This window comes from Natrix helvetica, assembly GCF_964273705.1.
Source record: "Natrix helvetica genome assembly, chromosome: 1".
Taxonomy (NCBI): domain Eukaryota; kingdom Metazoa; phylum Chordata; class Lepidosauria; order Squamata; family Natricidae; genus Natrix; species Natrix helvetica.
In genome coordinates this window covers 89,257,923-89,283,447 of record NC_138548.1, presented here as the reverse complement: position 1 = coordinate 89,283,447, position 25,525 = coordinate 89,257,923, and the positions used below count along the sequence as shown (strand labels likewise).

Here is a 25,525-nt window from a genome sequence, read left to right as displayed (position 1 = left end):
GAGCCACGCGGAAGGAAGCCCGCCCACAGCCTGTTACCTGCGCGCGGCAGGCGCGTGCTTCTTCGCTCTTCACGCGGGTTTGTTATCAAAACAAGCGGGGAGGGGTGAGAGGGAGTCGCGCGCCGAAAGGTCTGGCCCGAAAGGAGGGGGGCCGTTTTTTCGTGTGGTGCCGAGAGGCCCTGACCTGCCTGATAGTGCGCCTCCCCCCCTCCCTTATCAGGAATGAGCAGTTTGCTAGCAATTTTTTTTATCTTACTAAGGCTTGGGTCCCTCTGTTAAGGGCGGCGCCCCAGACTAAAATTGAAGCTGAGTTTGCCCTTCGCTTTAAGCTCGGCTTTGCATAACCTCTACAAGAGCTCTCTTGTTTTGTATGAAGTTAGCACCTACCCCTCTCCTAGAAAAATGAAATATTTTAGGAAATATTAGAAGGACAGAATATTCCCCTTAAAAGGGAGACAGAAACTCGGGGGTGGGGGGCACACCTTTGTCACTGGGCCATAAAGGCCTCAGCCAGTCTATTGTACATAACAATAATCTATTTCAGAGGTCTTCAAACTTGAACAGAATTCTGGGAGTTGAAGTCCACAAGTCTTAAAAGTTGCCAAGTTTGGGGACCCTGATCTACCTACTTAAGGCAGAGCCATAATAAGAATCCCAAAACTTTTTCATTACATCATCACCTAGCAAAAGCTCAACCAAGCTTGGGACTCAAAAGACAGCCTACAAAGTTAACTAAGACCCCTGCCCCCTGGGAGTCTGACCACCAAACAAAGTGCATTTCGTGCACAGGAATGGGAAGCTCTGGGGTGGGGCCCAGATAATGCATAAAACCAGGGCACTCTCAGCATCTCTTCCTTTTTCCCCAGCAACTCAAACCATGTGGTCCTGTCCACCATTAAACCATCTTCCAAACAGCCTCCATGTTTCCAGTGTCTTTTCACCTCTTGGAACTGAACCCAGATGGACATTTCTTCCAACAATTTTCTATAATTCGACAGTAAGCTGCAAGTAAATAGGTCTTGATGTCATCTTAAGAATAAACAGTTGGGTGCAGTCCCAAATGTGCTTTTACAGGAGGCAACTGGACTTTCTTGTTTTTTCTTTGAGGACATTTCTCATCCGAGAAGCTTCTTCAGCTCTGACAAGATAGTGGAGAATGGAAGGATTTATATTCCTTGAAGACAGCTGGTCATTTGCGTTGAAGCACTTGGAGGTTTATCTGTGTCCTCAGGGTCACCTCAGTAGTGCTCCTGGTTCCTGTAGTCTGCAATTTTTTCTCTGGAAATCCATTCCTACTCCCACATTATTCAAAGGGTTTTACCGCAAATTTATATAGCTAAAAGTCTGTAGAGATTCTCAGTCATCCAGGTCTTGGTTGCTTGAACTGAAATGAACCCCTTCCATTCCACACTATCCCGTCAGAGCTGAAGAAGCTCCTTGGATGGGAAGCGAAATGTCTTCAAAGAAAAAACAAGGAAGTCCAATTTCCTCCTGACAAAACACCTTTGGGACAACCATGACCTGGATGCCTGAGAATTTCTACAGACGTTTAGCTATACAATTCGGGATGAACACCCTTTGAATGGTGAGGGAGTAGGAATGAATTTCCAGAGAAAAAATTGCAGACTATAGGAACCAGGACCACTACTCAGGTGACCCTGAGGGCACAGATAAACCTCCAAGTGCTTCAATAACCCTCTAAACAGGGGTGTCATACTCAAGGCCTGGGATCCAGGTGCTTAGATCTGGCCTGTGGGGCTGCCCTGGAAACACTGAATGATGCCACGGCCTCCTGCATGTTACCTTCCTGAGCTCTGTTTTCGCTGGCAGGAGGTCGTCGCACCTGAAAAAGGAGCTTGGGACTGTGGGGTACCAGTACCCTGGAAGCTTGAGGGCCAGGCTGGGTGATTGCCCTCTGTTGCCTAGGGCTCTGGACATCCTGCGCTGCCGTCCAGGCAGTAATGGTATTCTCTTAACTTCTCTACCGGTTTAGTAGCGGGAGCGCACGCATACATCTGGGCATGCACAGAAAGTCCATGATGATATCTGGGTGGATGGGCACAGCCTCGTGCCCCTGCCACTACTGGTTCGCCCAAACCAGTGTGAACCGGTAGAATACCACCTCTGTGTTCGGTGTCCTCTGTGTGGCCTGAGAGGAACAGGGAGGCTCTTCTGGAAAACAAGGGTTTGGCACTTTCCCTGATCTCCCCTTCCTCCCTTGGAGACTGGATTCCCCCAGGGCAGCATAGGTGCCCGTGACATGAGTGACTTGGAGCTGGCCACGCTTCCTGACCATGCCCCCCCCGCCCTGCAAAATCAAATACAATCCTGATGCGGCCCTCAATGAAATTGAGTTTGACACTCCTGCTCTAAAAGGATGCAAATGACCAACTCTCTGCAAGGAATATAAATCCTTCTATTCCCCACTATCCTGTCAAAGCAGAAGAAGCTTCTTGGATGAGAAGCAAAACGAAATGATAAATGATTTTTTGTATAACATTCTTTTAAACTGTCTCTTGCATTATTGTATTTAGCTGGTCCAGTTTCGTCTACTTAACCAACAATTGGATAGCATTCTTTTGATGTTACATATAACATCATCTGCACTTTACCAGAGAATACCTTAATGCCTTATTCTATTAAATCTGTTGTGGGACATATATTTATACAGGTAGATCTTGATTAGTTTGATTAATGAATCCTACTAATGAATCCCATGAAAAGGTCTAATTGTTTGAATGCACTATTGAAAAATGATTGCTATGAAAATAGGGTAAATTGACTTCAGCTTGACAGAAATAGGCAATTAAAAAATTTAAATATAAAGCTTTATAGATTTATTAATGAAATATTACCAGTATATAACAGCAAAAGAAGGAAAACCCTCCTGTTTTTTTTCCTTGTCTTTTGGTCTAGTTAGAATGTTCCAGAAGACTAGTTGGTTAATATGGTACGGCACTGCCATGTGATTATAATAGTCTGTTGGTTGTTTCTGAAATGTTTTGATTTATTGTAATCTTATTATTTTCATAACTTTTGTTGATTGTGGTATTGTGGTTTGAATGGTCAGGCACTTTTTTATAAAGTTGCGTAAGTATAAGTTGCATATTTTGTTGGAGATTGTGGTAGAGGCAGCATGTTTCCTTTTTTTGGTATTCTGGATTGCTGCAATGCAGTTTTACACATCTGAATAATTTTCTCCCTCAGTTCCTCTTCTAGGAGGCTGGGTTGTTACTTTGGTAATGGAACAATTGGTTAGTCTATTATTGGGTTGTTTTCGAACAGACTTGCATTTCTTATTTGCCGTCAGGAAAGGTAATGTGTTGTTGTTTTATTCATTTATCTTCTCCAATTCATTTTTTATTATTAGGAAGGTATGATATACATACCAGATAAATACTTTTTGCTGTATGTTTGGGAGGGCTATATGTTAGTGAAAATGTTTGTGATGTTTATAAAAAAAGGAAGTCTTCTCTTCATATAGGCACCATCAGTGGCCTTCTTGTGCCTTTGGTCTGATCACACAATCAACTGCAAATTTATTCGTGGAAGTTCTACACTTCTCCATGACACGAAACAAATGGATATTTTCAGGTCATATTTTAGCTAAGAAATAGGTCTAACATTTGGTCATCTACAGTATATGGGTCATACAATCACCTGAAACAAGCATTTGGTTGTCATGGTGGCCATAAATTCATGAGAAATTCTGTCTTTTTTAGAAAGACAAAGTTGAAATCCCTCAGAACCAAAGTCTATCCAATATTAACTCTCTGACAAAGTCAAGCAACTCAGGAAGAAATGATGCTGTTCAAATCTTTAAAGATTTGATACAAAACAAAGTTATTTATTAGCAATGTGCACGCAGTTCTGGGAAAAGGCACTACCACTTTTAATGCAAAATTCAATGGCTAGGATGTTGGTTAATATAAGACACGTGTATTAGATGAAGCTTATTCCTGGTTGCCAATTGTATATAGGAGACAATTTAAGATCTAGATGTTTATTTCTTCTTATATGAAGAAGAATCTGGATAGACTCTTTTGATGATCCCTCCTTTAATAGAAACTCATGTATTTGTTATTGGATAGGATGCATGCCCTGAGCGATGGAATTCCCTTCCAAGGAAATATGCTTGGTTTTCATGTTAGAAAAATGAGAAAAAGTAATTTGTTTCTCAAAATTTTTAATGCTTGAATTGAATGCTTGAATTGAATTCATATATTAATTTTGTCTTGGTTTTAGTTATATTGTTTTAATTTTCATGTTTTATTTTTTTTTTCTTGTAATGCCATGAGCCAATAAGTTTCAAATAGCTGGAAAAGATGGAAGATACATTTAATAATAAACAAATAGAAGACAAATTCATTAAAATGTTTTATTGAGGTTCTTAAAGACAGAAAGTGAAAGCATACTGAGTGAAGGCTTGCTGAGATATCAACTTTGTCTCCTGCTATTCTTGGCATTCAGATGCAGGCAAAGCTATAATTTCAGGCACTAAGGCTGTCACAGGGACAAACTGCTGAGTCATTTTTAATTTTCATCTTTCTGAGGCTCTTCATTACGGCCACATTAATGAGCCTTTCATACAGTCTGTGAAGCAGCACAAAAACATACCATTGGTTTGTGCGGTCCTTTTTGAGAAGGAAAAGCAAAGTACACTTTGTTTAAATTTACAAAAGGATAAATTTCATAAGATAAATTCATATCTGCCGCTAATGTATTTGAATACATGAATGGAACTCAAAACTACGAACTGTTACTCTATTGTTATATGATATGACAAATCTTACCTAAAACATATGGTGAAATTTTTCAGATGGATTATTAGATAAGAAAAAGAAAAAGCCATTATTCTTTGTGGTTCTGAAACAGCTTACCCTGCAAGGCATATATATTCTCCTGGTCTCCTGGAAGCTTTTAAAAACATAGCTGCTCTAGAATGTCCTTGGGAACTCAGTGCTTTAGAGGTTCTGGGGTCAAGAATATTGTATTAGCTATTTCCCCCATAATTATATGTTGTATTTATGTTGGTATATATTGTTACTATTATTGCTTTGGTGCGCTGCTTAGAGTCAGATTGAATGAACTGATTTAAAAATTCACAAATGAAAAATGTCTAGTTCTAACAGCATCAAATCAGATATCTATGGAAACCCTCAAGCAAAACAGTAGCTAGTGGAGTCTCAATCCTTCTTGTGTCAACTAATCAGCTAATACTGAGAAGCATATTGTTTTTGATATTTTTTGTTCTTATTGTTTGTCCCGCATACTGCAGGATCCCCTTGTTTTTGCACTATGGTATTCTAATTATAACAGGGAGAGTGATGGTTCAGCAATTAAAGACTCTGAACTTGTCAGTAGGGAAGTTGACAGCCCAAGTTCAAGACCCGAGTGTTACACAACAGGAGTGAGCTCCCATTCCTGCCCACCTAGCAGTTCAAAAACATGCAAATCAGATGTGTGTTGCAAATCCCGATCCTACTGATTTGCTTGTGCCTGCGCACGCGTGTGACACTTCTGCATATGCACAGAAGCGTCCGGACGGTAGGTGGAGCCTCCCATTGCCGCCACTACCGGTTTTCCCGAACTGGGCCAAACCGGGAGCAACCCACCTTTGATACAAATGTTAGTAGATAAATGGGTAGACCTTCAGGGGGAAGGTAACAGCATTCCATGCACCTTTGGCATATAGCCATGCTGGCCACATGACCTTGGAAAATGTCTTTGGACAATATATACTCATCCGGGAACTTATCTGGTTGTGTTGCAGGCCCACAGCGAGCTCCGAGCGAACCGACTCTAGAAGCTCCAGCTGCGGCCTGTGAAAGGTTCCAGGAGCTTCCACCAAGCAGAGCTGTGGAGCAAACAGGTCCGTCCGACCTGTCCAAAGAACACCCTCTGACTGAACTGGTCAGGCAGAGCTACCAAAAAGCCCGCCTACCTGCATGACTACGTAACCAGTCGAATTACTCCATTTAAAAGGGAAGGGGTGTAAGATGCTAGCTTCAGCTATAATGGTTTCCACCAAGGTCCTCTGTTCCAGCAGGAACAGAGGTTTAATCTCATTGGTCGAAGGGTCTGACAGCTCCCTATAAAAGGGCTGCTGTCAGACTCAACCTTCGCTGGATTGTGCATAGTTGCTACTGAGTTAATAAAGAGCTATTGTTACCGTTAGCCTGTGCGTGCCTTTCCATTACCTGATCTAACCGTTTTCTTTTTAGACTTAGATCCTAGGCAATCTGTGTGTATTCTAGCATATATTTGTAAGCCTAAAATTTAGGATGAAAACTTAACTAGTATATTAATGAAAAGTTATTCAGGAATAGGAAGATAACATGCATAATATCCAAGGTGTTTTTAATTTGTGAACTATATTACTAGAATGCAGTTATATCAATGTTTACAATATTCTTTTCTAACCATTGTATGCTATGAATTTGGCAGATGGTATTTTGGGCTGCTGTATGCAAAAGTCAAATTATATGATCTTAGGCTACAATAATTTTGAGAACTCAATGTTACCTTGAGAACAGGAACAGGGACACAAAGACAGCTATTTTAGCCAGCCTTATGTTAATAACTGCTCTACATTTATGCTGTATATTCAAAAGTTTCATTATGTTTCGTTATGGTACATTTTCTCTAACCAAGGAGTCAGAGGAAAAAGTAATACTGCAGGTAATGCTCTCATCTTCAAAGCATGACATTGAATAAAGGGGACAATAAAAAAAATGGATAGGCTTTTAAAACCTGTATTAAATTTAGACAAAATATAATGTAATCCAGTATCCATGTCCGTTTCACTGTTAACTGACTTCATTTAGTATGGTTTAATTAGCTGTTTAATAAAACTTTTAAAAAATGATTTTCTCCAAAATACCTTTGCTGTGATAGTGCTTATGTTTTCATACAGATCAATGGAAATAATGATTCGTCTTTGCTATAACAAGTATATAGAGGAATGCAATTCATGTTAATTTTAATAAGTTCAGTGATTTCTCATGTGAGTATAACTAAACCTGAAATTTTTTTATTTTTTTCCCTAGAAAATTTGCTTACTATATTTACACAGATGAGAGGGGGGGATGGAGGGAGGGGGAAAGTCAGACAAAAAGATAAAAAATCCTGCAATGTGCCAGCTTCCCTTTCTTGCCAACCTAGGCTTACTAACTCTGGCTGAAACCAATCCTTGCTCATCATAATTCATAAATTGTGCAGGTGACATCCTCATCTATTTATCAATCCACAATTCAAAATGGATGGGCCAAGGGAGAAAAAAAATAAAAACAATAGAATTAAAATTATTTTAAATTCCCATCAGTATATCCCAAATATTCTTTCTCCTTTTGATGTACAAACCTTTATTTTGGTCTCTGTCACACTGACATTCCCACACACAAAAATATACTTCAGCTAATAAAAACACTAACAAAAGAAAAAGAAAAAAGAATAGCTATGAGCACATACCTAGAAGGGACAAAAAGTGAAATGGAATGGATAAAGATAAAGAATAAGAATGGTAACTGAACAAGAAAAGAAAAGAAAAAAGGAAAGGAAAGAAAAAAGAGACGCCCTATTATGGAACTGTAAAAGGATTAAAATTCACAAGGGAAGCAATGTCTGAACCAATGTATATAATTTTAAAGAGTCCATTTTTTCAGCAGCCACTTTTGCAACCATTTTTGCATTCGAACTATTCTTTTTCCAATAATTTAAATTATTTTGAGCTGATCTAAGATTCCAACTTGAAGGTAATTTTTGGAGGGCGGAAGGAAAAATTATCTTATTTGGTAAATAAGATATTTCTGCAGAATGGGTGACTTTCATTGTCACAGTTTTTTTCCTCCAAGAATGTATGGGATATCAGAACTTTTTAGATCTGTAGGCAAAATTATTTGGCTGGTTTTTTAGTACAAGTGTAAATGGTGACAGATTGGTAACTACTAGACCAAATAACATATTACTGGTCTAATATGATATCTGAATCTGTTCAATTTCATTTCCACTTTCCTGTTCAAGACATTGTTTAAACAGTGGGTAGAGCTTCCACTCCAAAATAAATATATCAGATTTGTTGGAAAGTCATATTTTTAGCATGACTTATTAATCACCATGAATTCTGCTATAACAACCTTTCTTTAATGCTTATTCAGGGGATTGCACTAAATGAGTGACTGAACTGCATGCAGCCTTTGTGCAAAAATCACTTGCTTTTCAGTTTCAAGAAAAACAAGTTATCTATGAATTAAGGGGTGGTTATTAAAGCTGCATTAGCTCTTCATACTTTTGAAAGTTAAAGAATAAAGAAAAATAATTACAATCCTAAGTATACTTTATAGAAAATGTAGTCTCACTGAATACTGAAAAACTTAATTCCATATCAACATGCATAGTAAGGCTGCTCTGGAAAGATGTGAAAGCTGATGTGCATTGCTACATGTCAGGGATTGCTTTGCAAATGTTTCTGTTCTCAAAATTCAAGGATATTATCAGAATCACAGCTAAAGCATCAACCCATTTTAATAATTTAAACAATTTTAGGTGGCATACTGTATGTAGGGAGACTAGAGGAGTCAAATAATTCATGACATTAGTCATGACTAGTCACATCAAAAATTAATGTGAGAGGCACCTACAATATGTATTGCAATGCACATAGCAATTAAAGGATAAATAATCCCCAAAAGACTGGAAAAATGAATCTCTTCTATTATTAGAAGGTTTAAATTTTCTCCTTTGAATCTATTTAATACAGTGAGTAACAGTGTTGTTAAATTGTCAAACAAAATCTGAGCTCAAAGCAAGATACTCTGTACAAATGAATGAGCCATACAAGAACTATATATTTATTGCACTAAAATGATAATAAAAAAGCTGCAAGTTTATTGAATGAAAAATGTCACAACTCTTCGATCAAGTCTATTTAATTAAGTCTGCAGTATCTTACTACATACAACTATGTATTTACATTTTCTAATAAAATAGTTGAAGAACTTAAAAAAAATATTGTATAGAAAGGAGTAGTAATTCTTCACCTTCCAACAATATTAACAGAAGGTAAGCTATGCATTATTTGAAATAATTACCATTTAAGGCTGCAGTCTTTCCTCCCTCCCAAGTTACATGCCATGGATGTAACTCTCATGGATTTCACAAGGATTTAATTATATCTGATGAGGTATCATCTTTTAAACTGGAACAATTGTACTTGTTCAATTGTAATTGTACAAAAATGTATTTTCATTTTTAAAAAGAAGAGTATCATTAAAGTGGGGGGGGGGCTACACTTATTTGGAAGCCCCTTCCTCTTCAGACATACAAGTCTCCAGATACTCTTATATTTAATATTAAAGCTGGGATTAACTCTAGATTTTGCAAAATAAGCAAAATTTAACAAATTTGTTTGTGAGTGTTAAGGCCACCCTTGAAGCCAGCAGGTGCCAGACGTGTTAGGACAACAATTGCTAGATTTCTAGCGATTTGTAGACTTGATTCATCTGAAAAGTACCAGGTTAGAGAAAATAAATCCACAAAGTTAGCTAATCGTACTTCAGTTTAAAAGTATCCATTGTTGCTTTGTATTAGTTTCAATCAATACCTCTAATAATGTCAGTTTATTATCACAGTATATTTGCTAAAAGAAATAATGTTACCTTTTATTCAATTGTCACTTATTTTATTAGATGCAATGCCTATGTATTCTGTTCCATTTCCCCCTTCCTTTCAGAAAGCATATAGATGTGACAAATAACCTCACCATAGCCAAAAATATATGTCACTCATGAAATGTATTTAAGACTATGAGGCATAAGTGAGTTACATCATTCCGTTGATCTTAGTCCACTCGTAGATGTCTTGCTCACATACTATATCTGAGTTTATGAGAAGATATCTGTCACCAACGCAAAAATGTTTCTGGCAAGCAGCACACTTGAAGCATTCCAGATGGTACACTTTGTCCTTTACTCTCATGGTCATCTCATAGGCTCGGATTCTCTTCTCGCAGGAGGCACAGAGACCATCTTGGCCAAAAAGCCTTTTTTTTGGGGGGGGGGGAAAGTCCAAGGTTAATGTTCCATAATCCATTTTAACAAAGTAATTGACCTTATTTTATTAGAGTTTTAAGCAAACATATGAATTGAAGTTCTGGGAGGAGGGAAAAGAAAGCACAAAAAGGGAACAAATTATACAGGCAGTCCTAATTGATTGATTGTTTAATTCAATTTAGTTTGAGTCCTGCCTTAGCTATGAAAGGCAGCTGGATGACTTTGGGTCTGTCCCTCTCTCAGCTCAATTCACTTTACAGGGTGGTTGTGGCGAAAATAGGAAGAGAAAGGAGAATTAAGTATGTTCATCGCCTTGAACTATTTCTAGAAATAATAACGGTGAGATGCAAATAAATAAATAATGACTATTTGCAATTATGACACTGATAAAAAAAAAACTAACTTTTTGACCAATCCTTGTATTTATGCTCTCTGCAGGTCTGTAGAGGACTCCTAAAGAAATATTGTAAGCACATTTGCGATTTCATTTAAGTAATGCTTTGCTTAACTGAGTTGCTGGTTCCATTGTGGTCGCCTAATAAGGACTACCTATAGTACCATGATAACTCTAAGGACTTGTCGTAGTCCATAAGTGCATAGCATCCATTGGAGAAATTTAGCCATAACATCTTGACAAAGCAAGTAAGCAAGCAAACAAAAAGTGTTACAATATTTTCTGTGTCAGCTCAGCTTTCCAATATTAAAGTAGAATCTCAAATGAGTTTGGAAATAGTTTCTATTCTTAATTTGCCTTCATTCTTCTTATTGATCCTTAAAAATCCTCTGCAGGTTGATTGATCATTGAGTAATCCAAATTAAAATAGTCAAATTGTTAAAGGGGTGCAAATTTGAATTTGATTTAAAACCAAACATTTATGAAATCATTATGTAGAATGATAATAGGTTTGCTTAGGATTGATCTTCACATCAGTATCACATGAATTGTGGTCATTACGATAGGTCTTAAAAGTATTTTTACAAATAATTCTTAGCATAATGTGCCATATTATTATGCACATTACAGAATAGAGAAAGAGGAATTGTAAAATCCATCATACTTTGTATAATTCTTGGTTATATGTTAACACAAGCAGATGCAAGTAGTCCTTTACTTACGACCATCTGGAATTATGGTGATATGTCATTGCAGTCAGAAGACAAGTCACCATGTCAATATACTTGACTTTGCAACCATTTTTAAGGGGGCCATTATGATTGTTAAGCAAATTGTAGTTGTAAGTCCTAATCCATCTTATCAAATGGGTGAGGGTGGAGTTGCAGAAAAATGGCAAAAAAATATTGCAAAATGCAGTCACATGACTGTGGGATGCTGCAACTGGATGTAAATGCAAGCCAGTTGCCAAGCATCTGAATGCATTTACATCACTGTTGGGGGTGATGTGGCAGTGATAACTTTGAGGACAGGACCTAACTTTTTTTCAAGTCCATTGTAACTTTGATCAATCATTAAGCAACCAGTCAAAGTTATATCACACACTTCCCCAAGACTTAGACTTGGATTTGAAGATACCCACACTCACACACCCCTCATGTTCATGTGATTATATTTTGGGCACTTGGCAACTGGTCCATTTTTATCACTGCTTGCAGAGTCCTGCAGCTTTGTGACCACAATGTTTTTTTGCAAGGAATTAGCATTTGTTTCTGATTTCCAGCAAAAAACAACCATTATACACAATGGAATCACTTAAAGACCACGGCATTCATTTTACGAGCACACCGTTCACATTACAGTTGCGCCATGGTGATGCAATGGTTAGAATGCAGATTGCAGTTTATCTTTGCCCCCTTCCAGGAGTTTGATTTTGACTGGCTCAAGATTGATTCAGCCTTCCATCTCTCTGAGCTCCATAAAATGAAGACCCAAATTGTTGAGGGTAATATGCTGACATTGTAAACCATTCAGAGAGGGCTGTAAAGCATTATGAAGCATAAGTGCTATTGCTAGTGCTATCACAACTGCTATATCCACTTAATGACTGCAACAAAAAAAGCTAGTAATATCAGTCATGGTCATGCAGTGATATGCCTAGTAATCAGCACAATTTATGACCATAGTTCATGGCTCAATTATGGTTCCAAGTCAATGACTACTTGTATATTTTTGTATTATATTCCATTAGGCATATTTTATTATATCAATAAGATATGCCATGTATTAATATGATTAATTTTTGAACAAGCTTATTAGTTTCAAATATTGTTGTAAACCAAATATAGGGCCAGAGACAATCATTCTGAGCATGAAAATGATACATGTTTCTCCCTTGTCTTCCAAGAGATGTCACTGTTTACTTGTCCAAAGCAATAGTACAATGCCTGTTAAGATATGGGTGTTTTTCTAAATGTCACCTTTTAGTTTGTAATATAATACGTTATATGTATAATAAGAAACTGCTAATTGTCTTAAAAAGTGGCAGACAGTATATATTGCACTGTACTGTACTGTACGGTACTGTATACTACACTACACTACGCTATACTATATTATACACTATACTTACTGTGCTATATTTGAATTATAAATTTTAAAAAACAGGGTTGAGCAGTCTATATCTATGAAGCACTTCATTAAGAAGATGTAAATAACTGAGACACATCATAGTGCGAAAAGTCGGAACATACCCAATTAGAACTTATGGAGATGTATTAACTTAACAGTTCAGATTTTCTACTATCTCAGAAAATATTCAACCAGTGGAAATAGAATAAAATCCTCTGAGAGTATTGAATTATTCTGGAAGTTTGCTGCAAATTAGGTTATGTAAAGCTAGTTCTTTATTCAAACAAGACAGTTGCTGGGAAAAAAAGTTTAAAATGGAGCAATTTGTACACTGCTTTGAGATTTCTAAATAAAGAGAATATATCCTAAATATAAAAATAAGTCAGTAAGTTAGCACTTTTATTCCCATCCCTCCACTCTGAATTAGTTATTAAGAGAAAATAAAATTTCTTGGTGCAGTAATGCAATTTTAACATTGTAATTAAATATTAGTTAATTTTTTGAATTGTGTTAATTATGAATATTGTTTTGTTCATTTAGCCTTGGTTTTCAACTATTCACTTCAGGAAAAAAACAAAGGGCTTTTTAAAGGCCTAGTGGCATAATGTTCATTGGAAGTTCAATACACATACAGGTAGTCCTTGACTTATGTCCACAATTGAGCCCAAAATTTCCATTTGCTAAACAAGATAGTTGTTAAGTGAATTTTGCCCAATTTTACAACCTTTCTTGCCACAGTTGTTAAGTGAATCACTGCAGTTGTTACATTAGTAACACAGTTGTTAAGTGAATCTGATTTCCCCATTGACTTTGCTTGTCTTAAGGTAGCAAAAGGTGATCATATGACTCTGGGACACTACAGCTGTCATAAATATATGCCAGTTTCCAAGCATTCAAGTTTTGATCATGTGACCCCAGGGATGCTGCAATAGTTGTGTGAAAAAGTCATGTCACTTTTTTCAGTGCTGTTGTAACTTCAAACGATCACTAAATAAATGGTTGTAAGTCGAGGATTACTTGTACTTAGAATTTATTCACACTATATTCTTATCCCAGGGTATATTTTTCCTACTGAAATCAGTGGCCCACTAAATAAGACTGCATGGGGAGCACTAAATTAATGGAAATAATTGAGACAGTATAAAGGCAACTGATCAGTTGTTTTGCCTTGAATTAATATTATTGAGAAATAATAATATTATTTTATTAATTTGAAATCCTGAACCATACTTTTTGTAAAGCCCAAAGCAATTGGCAACACTATTATCCCCCTACCTTCATGTCTTGAACATACATTTGCTATTCAGTCTTAGACCTCATAGGCCCTCTGTCATGATTGTGCCTCTTTTCCTCTTTGTGTCTAGCATCACTTTCAAGGGTGGATTGGATATTTTTTCAGCCTCACTCTCTAGCAAATCAGACTGATGTGCTCAAATTTTGTAGGTGATCCTAGCTTTGTTCTACAGCAATGTTTCTCACCTCAGTAATTTTAAGATGTATGGACTTTAACTCTGGCTGGGTATTATGGGAGTTGAAGTCCATGCATCTTAAAGTTGCTGAGGCTGAGACACATTGTGTCTAAACAATTGTGAGAGAAAACTATCAGCAGGGCAAAGGGATGAGGAGTGAGTAGCTTACCTGAGATAGTCTCTTCGACAGAGCTTTCTGCCCAGTTTATAATATAGTCTCCTTCCCACTTCTCCAAGTCGGCACCCACATAAGTCACAGCTCAGGCAATCTTCATGCCAGTACTGGTCAATGGCTTTAAGGAAGTATCGATCCCCAATGTTTTGCTGACAACCTCCACATGTTAACAAGGAAGGGGGGATTTGGAGCACCTCATCCACTGGCTCCCTGGTTGAAACAAATCAAAGCAATCATTCCAACCTGCAGAGAGTCTAATTAGGACCAAAATTCTATCCTGCTCAAGAAAGAACTGGGTACAGAAGACTCAGACATTTTCTACAATAGCAGATGAGGATATAGCTTTGGGTATAGAATTTACTCTTCTCCAGAGCCCACTGCTGGGAAAGATTGAGGGCAAAAGAAGAAGAGGACGACAGAGAATGAGGTGGCTGGATAGAGTCACCAAAGCAGTACATGTGAACTTAAATGGACTCCAGTAGAGGACAGGAAGGCCTGGAGAAACATTGTCCATGGGTCAGACATGACATCACAACTAACAACAACATAGAATTTAAAATTGTGACAATCTCAGCTTGCCGTTTTGTTAAAGTGAGATTGCATTCCTCCAGGCTGACACATTCAGAAATGTAGAGTGGTGGTGGTGGTGGTGGCGGGAATACTTGGAAAGGGACTGAGAGGAAAAGCTAAGATGGTGGGACTAAAATGGCGTGCATGATCTTTAGCCATATTTCCGTGCAGGATATATATTGACTGTAATATACTTCATAATAAAAATATAAACAAGAAACAGCATTTGTTGATAAACATTGTTTTTGTTGTATTACTTTTAAATCAGGAACACATTATTAATTTTTTGTAATTAATAAACAAAATGCAGACATTTTAATAATAATAATAATAAATTTGGATTTATTAGCCGCTCCCTTTCCAAGTAGGACTCGGGGCGGCGTACAATGGAGCATAAACATAAAAAATATATAACAACACAAAAACGTACATACATACACAACACTCATACATACATTTTAAGTCAACTACTTATAAAAAAACTCAACTTATTGAATAGAAACTCTGCCATAGTTACGAGCTGAGTGAAAATGGGTGTCTCTAATGGTTTCCCTATGCGGTCTTGTTCTGTAAGAATTAAATGTACATTGTATAAAAATCTTAGAACTTAAGGCAAGCCTATTTATAAAATCTTTTTTTCCTATTTGCTTTCTTTTCCTACTTTACCAAACACAGAACTGAATATTGTAATGAATTATTTAATAGAAAATGGAAGTAAGCAATGGCATTTTGTTCACTGTGCTTTATTACTGTATTTTAATGTGGAATATTATTACACTCTGTTATTTATCCTTAAAATAATCTTGTAAATTGCTAAATTTTATATTTATTTTACTGACTAGTAACTATAACAGAAAGATTTTACAAAGTATAACATTGCATTTAGGATGAGTTTTATTTAGTAAGATTGCACTTTAAGAACCTTGCAGATCAATTGTAAAAAGCCTTTAAACATATTAATAAACACATAAAAGAAAGTAAATGTGAAGGGGCTTGCATTTTATCATTTGAAGATGGCCCATTCTATAAGAGCAGAGTCTTCTAATCTTTTTTCTTTGGAACTTTAATGTTACAGACAATATTCTGCTTAAATGAAGTAAGGGAAAATTAAATAACTTCATAGCTTATTAATACTATGGAATTATATTAACCACTGTTCCTCATAGCAAATTCTATGAAAATAGCAAATTCTATAGCAAATAGCAAATTCTATAGCAAATAGCAAATTCTAAAAAAACACCAGAACCCAGAACTGGAAAGAAGGGGAAGAATTTGTGCTTAATGAGTTTTTAAAACTTGAATCATTAAAATAATAGTTAAAGGCAAATCTAAAGGGCTGTATCTCCCAAATGTTCAGTGAAGCATTTCTGTAATACTGAATATTTGATAATGAAATATAGAAAAATTGCTTGTGAAAAAGGATGGGATCTTCTTTGGTCTCATAAAAACTTACAGTATTCTGAGTAAAAATATAGTATATAGTAGTCCGCATTAGCCAAAATGAAGGTTATCAACAATATGCTATTTAGTTTATAATTATTTAAATACTGTCCAACAAAAAATTAGTGTGGTTTGAAGTCAAATGAAATAATTCAAAGAAAATTACATTTAGTTAACAGTTCTTACTCTGTCAACACACATGTGCTCTGTGAAATCATAAATTTTCTACGCCTTTGTAAAGCCTGGGAGGTTGTGGGCATTTCTAATCTCACATACTTTCCCTCAGTGATAGCACAGGGCAGAGCAGACGGAGTCTGGCTAAAGTACTGTAAAAAGAAAATGTGATTCCATATAATATTTATGGGATCAACTGCAGTAGTTTCTCATGTATTAGTAACATACAGTATACTCACTTTGAACCCTGTGTAGCATTCATAAGAAAATCTTATAATGTGTAAAAATCCTTTCCCCCAAAACATCTTAGTTATCACCCTGAGACCTTTGAAAAATTTCATTGAAAGTTGTTAAGTTCATGGAAATGTAATACTGAAGGGTACTACTACAGGTACTTTCTTTCCTCTTTTTTTTTCTTTTCTGCATCTTCAAATCGGTGCAGACTCCCAGGTGACTGTCTGGACAAGTCCCTGCAGTTTTCTTGGCAAGATTTTCAGAAGTGGTTTGACATTGTTTTCTTTCTACGACTGAGGATGAACTTGGCCTAAGGTCACCCAATTAGCTCTGTGTCCAAAGTGGGCACTCACATTCTCCCAATTTCTAGCATGGTGATTTAACCACTACACTACACTGGCTCTCACTACTGGTACTAGTACTGTTATTATTCTGCTGTTTCTCCCAAATGAGCAGAAAGCAGTGTACAAAGGAGCAATAGAATAATATTCAGTTAAAAACTATTTGGTAGAATGATTAAAGGAGAAGTTTACTGCATTACTAAGCAGCTGTTCCTTACTCAGTAAGATGAAACAAGTGCTAAAGTCATGATTAAATAAGAGAGAGGAGTAAGACATTTTTAATGTTACTCTATTATCTTCCTGTTACTTTGCTCCCTTGATATTCTATTGTACAGCTGCTGTTGAGAATTAATTCCCAAGTGAAACACTGGCAGCCTGCAAAGTCAGCAGCTCAAAGTAAGATATGTTAACATACACTTAACCTTTAGCTCATAAACCTTGAAGAGAAAGGCTCAGATTTTCAAAATTAATGACATTAATTTACATTCTAATCAAACTATTAATAATATTCTCCCTATGCTTTGGCTATATTGCTAAATATAGTTTTTATACTAAATATGCTCATTCTGACTCTCCTACATACCATTTTTATCACATATAAATGATTAGAGAAATTAATTGGGAGGTGGTTTGTCTTGAACAGAGACCGGATAGATAATTGACAGGGTTGCTTTAATTTAAATCAAAATTAATTTTTGCAGTGAGTAGGGAATTGATTTCAATGTACTGAATAGAAAAGTGGCCAAATAAAACCCTTTCAATTATAATCTTTTGGGTCTATGAAAAACAAATACACTTTTTCAAAACCTTTGAAAAAAGAATTTCCTTCCAGTTTAATCAGGAAGTAAATGGTTAAGTATTGACAGATGCTCAAGTTTTCAGATACTTCACATTAAAATATTAATTCGTATTATAAAAACAAATATCCTATTCTATTCTAAACCTATAAACAAATGTTTCTACATTACGTGGTTTTTTATTATTAAATCCTTTTAGCTTTTGCAGTGGGGACTGTCCATGTACAGCTCAGTAGTATATGTTTCCAAAAGATTAAGACTAAAAAATTTTAACATTGGTCCTCTGCTTATCTAATACTGTACACAATTTTTTTAAAAAAAATATCCCATTAGGATAGCATCCACAGACTTAAAAAATAGTAGTAAGCAATCACTTATTCAGTTCAATGAAATCAAGTAGCAAAGGGTACCAATATTTCTTTTAGTCTCATATAAATAGCAGGAAAACAAAGAAGTGAAGCACTTTTAACATTTTTAATTTATTTCCACTATCTTAAGTTGATACCTTTTGTGTTTGATAAGTGCTTTAAAAGCACTTTCATTCCATTATTTTGAATTCTGAATGAAATTCTCATATTTTTCAATGTTTTGGATTGTATGTGCTATAGTAATAAATTTCTTGTTTTGGTTATTTATAAGAGAAAGTTAGCACTTCTCGATAATAAAATCTCATTCAGTTTTGTGGGCTCAAGTCAGAGTATAGTATCGGAGCCTAAAGTGTAACTCAGAACACCGAAGTACAGGGAAAGGTAGGAAACAGGAATAATCTATTGTAAGAAATACAAAAAGCTTTTGTTATAATGCATATATTTATATAAAGTATTTTATCCAAATGAAGCAAACTATTGATCTAATCAAAGTGCTTTCAGGGTAAATCCTGTTGAAAACAACACAAACTGTTTTTTCAAATGGGTGGTGGCTAGGAGTTGGTTTCTAAAGTTTTCCTACCTCCTCCATCCAATGTTCTCTCCCTCCCCCATCGTATTATATTAATAACCAAATTCAATAACATTATTTCTCCAACTCCATGAAACAGTTGACCACGTCTTTAAAACATGATCAGTTTTAGTGGAATGGTGTATTTCACTAAAGCAGGATGTTGGATAACAACTTTTCCATTCCAGGATTTAATCAAATGGCAGTTATCCGGTAAGAATAGCCATAATTATGCATGTCTATATAGTCAGAAGTAATTCCCAAATAAGCTTGAAAAGCACTGCAACTTTAAAACCCAAGTTCAATGCCAGTGATTTAGTAACCAACAATCGTAGTAATTGCAGATATCCCCATTCTTTTGGAAATCCTAGTAACAGGCTCCTTGTAAGAAATTCACCAGAAAACATTACTTAATGTTGTTAATACTTGTATTAACATTTTGTAACTTCTATGCAAATCGGGAGAGGGACGGACTAAGAATGTGGCAAGAAGCCGGTGCTGGCCATTTCTGAGACACTACAACGCGTTCTAGTTTCAAACTAGTTTGCATTTTGACAATTGAGACGCTGAGCACTGATCTGATAATAGCCTCGGCCACTCTAATCTAATCAGATCATTAAACCGGGCAGGCAGCGAGGAGAGAGAAAGGAAAGAAACCACGCAGCTTCTCACCAAGTAGTCGGTTCCCCATCTCTCTCTCTCTCAGCTGCCACCGCCGCCTCCCTTAAACCTCCAGGTCAGAAGAAACTACCGATCGCCGGTCCCCTTCCAGCTCCTACTCTCAATAGGACCTTGGTAGCGAGTCGGAGGTCTCGGGCAATTTATCTCCCGAGTCAAAAATGGGGGAACTTCGGCGCGTCTCTGGGCTCTTGCCTGCCCGGCTAAAGGGGCGCACAACCCCTGAAGAAGGCAGTGCTCAGCAGGAGCCGACGAGGTCTAGGAAAGCGGAGGGCCACGCTGCCCACTCCGTCGCAAGGGGGGAGCGGCGGCGGCGGCGGCGGCAGGCGCGTCTTTGAAAGCCAAGAGAAAAGAGCAAGCGGCAGCCCCATTGTGTTGCCCTCCGACGCCCTCCTCTCCAGCCCCGCCTAACGCTGCTGTTCCAGGGCTCTCCAGCCCTGCACAACGCGGTCGCGTCTCCCTCCGGGAAAGTTGGCACGGAGTAAAGGAACCGGGCGGGCGGGCACGACTTACTCGGAGGGCTCGAGGCTCTTCCTTTCGATGGCCGATGATGACATTGGCAGGGGTCGCTCCTTTGTAGCGGCGGCGGCCGTCGTGACTCTCGGCTGGTCCGTAGCGAGGTCTATCCTTTACAAAGGCTCGCCAGCTCCCGAATGCCTTTTCGGGGCGGCGGCGGCGAGCAGAGCGGCACCTCCACCCTCAATGACACCCACAGGGTGGCCCGCCTGTAACGCCGAGGGACGGACGGAGGGGTAGGGGTGGGGAGGTCTGGCGGCGCGCGGGGAAGGACGAGACGGACCGCGCGGCCCCTTAGCCCCCGGAGCTGTCTGGGCAGGCGAGGCGATCCCTTCGGAGCTAAGCGCCCATCCTCGGGACGCTCCTCCCGCTCGGGTTGCGCGACTGGCCGCTGGGAAGAGCCCGCTGCTGCTGCTGCTGCTGCTTCTGGCGCTCGCGGCTGGCGCTCAGCTGTCACCGCTGTGCTTATCCTGGAGTCTGCTCGCTGCCTGGATTAGGTCGTCTGCCTGGAGAGGGCTTCCTGCACTGCGGAGGTAGCGCGGAGCATCCCTGGCTCCTCCGCCTTCATTATGACCCGGGTCCGGGGCCGCCGTAGCTGCTATTATTGCTAATAGACCATTTATTGAAGCCAGCCCTGATGGTCTCCCCTCTGAGCCTCTCTGGTTTCACATCCTCTTTCCTGATCACGATTCAAATACAATGGGAGGAAATGGCATTTAAAGAGACAGCTGTCTATTTCTTAAGTGGACACTTGGGAATTTAAGCAAGCCTGAACAGCAACAGCATCTCTCACGACTGAGTTGGTTTCTTAAAGGGCCAGACTTCTCCTGGCACGCACCCGCAGCTTGGGGAAGCTATCTCATGAGTACGAGTTAGTGCTTTTTAATTTAATTCCACAGTCATTTGTGGATAACACGTGGCCTAGCAGCAAAATATCCAAATAGAAGGTTGCCTTATACAGATTTACATGTCTAGGATTTCTTAATGGCAAAATCTAAATCAGTTTTTAGATTTTGATTTGTTAATTCAGGTCTAAATGTACTGTATTTTGGTAACTACCAAGGTGCCTGTCCACTTGCCCGTCTGTATTTTGAACATGGATAGTCAATGAAAAAAACCCATCTTTTGCATATGAATACAACAATGCAATGGGATTTTTTTTAAAAAGAGAGAAATAATGAAAACCAGTGGCTCATTCCAGCATTTGTCCCACCACTTTGCTTTACCCTTCCATAACCAACCACCAAGATGGGAAACTTCATATAGTACTGTTGTTTAGGATCATTGCTAAAATGGTGCCTTTGTCTGGAAGTGCAGTGTGAAAATTGAATTTTAAAAAGGGCTCTTAATTAGAGAAGCCATACTCCAATTTCCATAGACTTCAGATAAATAAACCTCCAAGCCACAAAGAGTTTGAGACATATTGGATGGACTCACTGCCTGTATTTGTTCCTTTAATGAGAACACCAAACCTTTGTTAACAACATGTGCGGTTCTCCCAGAAGTGGCTGGTGGTGTTAGATAGGTGAAGTTCTGCTGTGGGCTTCAGTGGGCCTTCAGCCTGGCTGCTGGTACCTTTTTTTCAAGCCAGATCATGAGGAAACAGCTATATTTTATGAACTGGAGGGTCTTATCTGTAACTCCCAGGCATTTGATGCCCATGGTGCAAACTCAGCAGTGAGGGAAAGAGTGCTGACATGCTTTAACTTACTATCATCCACTTCATTTACTAAGACATCCATCCAAAAGTCATTTATAATTTCAACTTTTTTGCACTGTGGTGGAAAAACAATTACAAAACTGTTGGGGAATGAGAAAGAGGGGAGAGATATGTTTATGAGTTCATAGCTAATCACCAGGATACTTTGCCAGTTTTTCCATAACGTGCTTAAAATATTTAAACCTTCTTAGTCTTTGATTGAGATAAGAAAAAAAAGTAGACTTTTTGGAGTCAGCTACAAAGCAATGGACTACTCTTAAAATGGTGTGCTTGCTTTCACATCAGAGCTTGCAGATACAATCATATCTGTATTTAAAGGATGAATATATATGCTACTGCTTGAAACAGTTACAGGAAAGAACATTAAAAGTCATCCTGAGCTAAGGAACCATTTGTTTGATCTATTCTGAAGACAAAAGATCACCAAGAGGCTACTTTTGTATATATTATCATTATATTGTATCCATAACCTCTAATATAAATGGAGAACTATACCTAGGAAATTGGCTTCTTCAGGTGACAAAATCTCTTTAAGAAAAATAGGCTACTGAGAAGAGCACATCCTTATTTAATATGTAAACAAGAAAGCTAGGACAGGAACAAGTAGAGAGTTCAGCCCACAGTACTGGTTTTATCTAGACAAATCCAAATGTGCAATTAAAAGGTGTGGTGCTTATTCCAGTAATTAAAGTGATCAGAGACTGGTGTGATTCCATTACAAATAAAATAGTTTTTAAAACCTCAATCAGACAAGGAATTAGTAAAATATACAACTCAGAATATATACTGTAGCTATTGTGTTAAATCAAAAGTATTAATTTTTAGTAGTTAGATCTAATTACAGGTAGTCCTCTTTAGTGACTACAGTTAGGACAGGCAACTTAATGCTTAAGTAAAGAGGTCACTCAGTGAAGCCACAACGGTGCTTATGATTTTATTTCAGCTTTCCTTTGCTTGGAAGCTACTAAATGTCCCCATTACACCTTCAAACAGTTACTAAATGAGACTGTCATTAAACAAGGCTACCTTTTCCCAGGTAATGCTAGCGGTAGGCCTAAATGATTCTTGAATCTCCCAACTCAAGAAATTAGATAGACTTTAAATGGAAAGTTTTAAATTACATATTATAAGGGGCTTCTTCCTAGGTAATTTTGTGTGTGTGTGCATGCGCGTGCGTGCGCATATACATCTATATAATTTATCTATGTCTATATAAGATTACTGTCTTACTGCTGCTACCAAATGATCTTCCAGATTTTGCAACCCAGATGTCATAGCTCTATTTTATGAAACTGTCTTAATAAAATTCCAGTTTAATTTTAAGGGATCATCAAAGACGTAAAAATTGCACCTTCTTTTGGAAAACTGAAAACAATCATTTTCAGTTACTTGAGATTGCTGTCAATGGATCTTTTCATTTCTATCTGTAATATTTTTTGAATATAGTTCAGCTTGATGCATAGTTAGCTAGAAGAACACCATCCTTTTCAACACAGTGGCCTTGATCCATGTGTTCAATAGTACTAAGCTACTGAAGCCAACATGGAGACCCTCCAGCCCTCCAGTCACATGGATAACTCAATTTCAATTTCCCTTTCCTGCTTGTAAAGCACATGTGTTTTACTAGAAATAAGCTTAGATATTTTTTTTGCTGCTTTCCCCATTGTTTTTTTTTAAAAAAAGCTTTGGATACAAATTAAAAGACAGTCAGATGCTCAACATCCTGTTAAACAATATTTCATATTGTGTATGCTATCTTAATGCCCCACACATAGGCTTTGGTTGTATCCCATAGGTTTTGAATGGTTGTCTGTTCATTCCAGTTTTGCTCTAGGAAAAATGCTAATTATTGAACACAGTTCTTTTCTTTTACAACCATTTGATTCATGGTCCATCTCTTTTTTTTTTCAGGAATACCTTTAATTTCCCATTACATATCCGAGAAGGGGGCAGGCAGGTTTGGGTAATACTTGGGTTTTTATGTAAATAGTGCCTCAAAAGGTATATTGAACACTTGGTATGGAAGATAGGCTAAAGCAGGGCTGTCATACTTGGGGCCCATGGGCCGAATGCGTCACGTACTGGCCATGCCCACTCCCATTTTAGCGAAGGGGGGAAAGTTGCAATGCATCACGTGACAACAATGTGACGCTGCAAGTTTGACACCCCTGGGCTAAACTATCAGTATGTTTCTTGATGCTGTACTTGAAAGCTGACTGTGCGTGTACTGAAGATATTGTGTTTGAGAGAATTATATATGGTAATTAAATCTGAGGAGGCTTCTCTGCATATGAAACTTTTGTTATCCTTAGGTAATAAAAATAATAAATCAAGTGCCTAGAAATAACAGGACTCAGTGGAAACATCATAATTTTTCTTCAAAGATCAATGGCGCAGTGGACGACTCGGTTGCTGATCAATGGCAACAGATTGGAAGGGGTTAATATTGAATCTTCCACGTAGACTCAACTATCACCATGGGCTTTCTTGGTTGTTTTCCTTGAAAACATTTCGCTTCTTAACCAAGAAGCTTCTTCAGATGAGAAGCAAAACATTTTCAAGGAAAAAAACAAGAAAGCCCAGTTATTTTTTGAAAAGCACTTTTGAGACAACCATGACCTGGATGATTAAGAATACCCATCGATATATGGCTACTACTGTTTGTCATTGCATTGATTAATTTGTCACCAATACTAAATAATTCAGGCCATGGTTATCAAACAACAAAAAAATCTGCTAGGCTATCCCCTTTACATGGACGATTTGCAGCTGTATGAAAAAATACCATCTGAAATAGAATTGCTGTTCAACACTGTCTGTATATATAGCCAAGATATTGCGATGGAGTTTTGACTGGACAAACACACATTCAGCATTATATTGGGGGAAATAGTGAAAACTGATGGAATCAAGAGGACCTATGAAAATGACATCAAGAATTGGATGAAGACAATCACTATAAATGCCTAGGCTTCCCTTAAGCTGACAACATCAAACACACTTCAGTCAATAAAATGATTGGAAATGAATACACCAAGAAAGCGAAGAATATCTTTAAAGTCCAAACTCAGTGAAAGAAATACCATCAAGACAAAACACCTGGGCAATTCCAGTAATTAAATACATAGCTGGAATAGTGGACTGGACTCAAGCAGAACTAAGGGAAGACCAGAAAAATAATGACAGTGAATCATGTCTTTCATCCACACAACAATGTTGTTGGACTCTACTTATCAAGAAAAATAGGTGGGTGTGGAATGTTGCAAGTACATCAGACAGTTGAAGAAGAAAAAAGGCATTGGAGGAATATCTGGAGGATAATGAAGAAGATGCACTAAAGCTAGTATATCCCAAGAAGGCCTACTGAATACTGGAGAGGCTAAACTGGTCTACAAGAAAGACCAAATGAAGAGCAGAAAGGAGACATGAAAAGACAAAGCATTACATGGCCACTAAAAATATAGCATGGAAAACAGATAATAATAAAACCTGGCAATGGGTAAGAGCAGGAAAGTTGAAAGTTGCAGCTAATTCTGGCTGCACAAGACCAAGCCTTAAGAACAAATCCATACAAAACCAGAATTGAGAAGATAGCAACAAATAACAAATGCTGCCCCTGCAAAGATGCTGAAGAAACAGCCGATAACCTGGCTAACTTCTGCAAGAAGATTGCACAGACTGACTACAAACAAAGGCATGACAAAAATCACTGGAAGATCTGCAAGAAATACCAATTTGCCTACAAGCAAGAATTAGTGGGGCCGTAAAATGGAGAAAATAATAGAAAATGAAGAAGCTAATGTCTCTGAGTCTTTAGATTTCAAGAAGACAGGCACCTTGCCACATAACACCTCAAACAAAATACAAAGACCTGCAAATAAAAATAGAATGACCATGGCAAA

At 37.8% G+C, this 25,525-nt stretch overlaps 1 protein-coding gene across 1 annotated transcript; it reads right to left on the bottom strand.

Moving 5' to 3' along the window:
• Nucleotides 1–8,826: 8,826 nt before the first annotated feature.
• On the bottom strand, nt 8,827–20,636 carry LMO2 (LIM domain only 2). Its single transcript, XM_081938242.1, has 3 exons — nt 19,901–20,636; nt 14,212–14,427; nt 8,827–10,039 (listed from the first exon to the last, which is right to left on the bottom strand). The coding sequence occupies exons 1-3, from the start codon at nt 19,942–19,944 to the stop codon at nt 9,820–9,822; spliced, it is 480 nt and encodes a 159-aa protein (XP_081794368.1). The 5' UTR covers nt 19,945–20,636; the 3' UTR covers nt 8,827–9,819.
• Between the last annotated feature and the right edge of the window lie 4,889 nt (nt 20,637–25,525).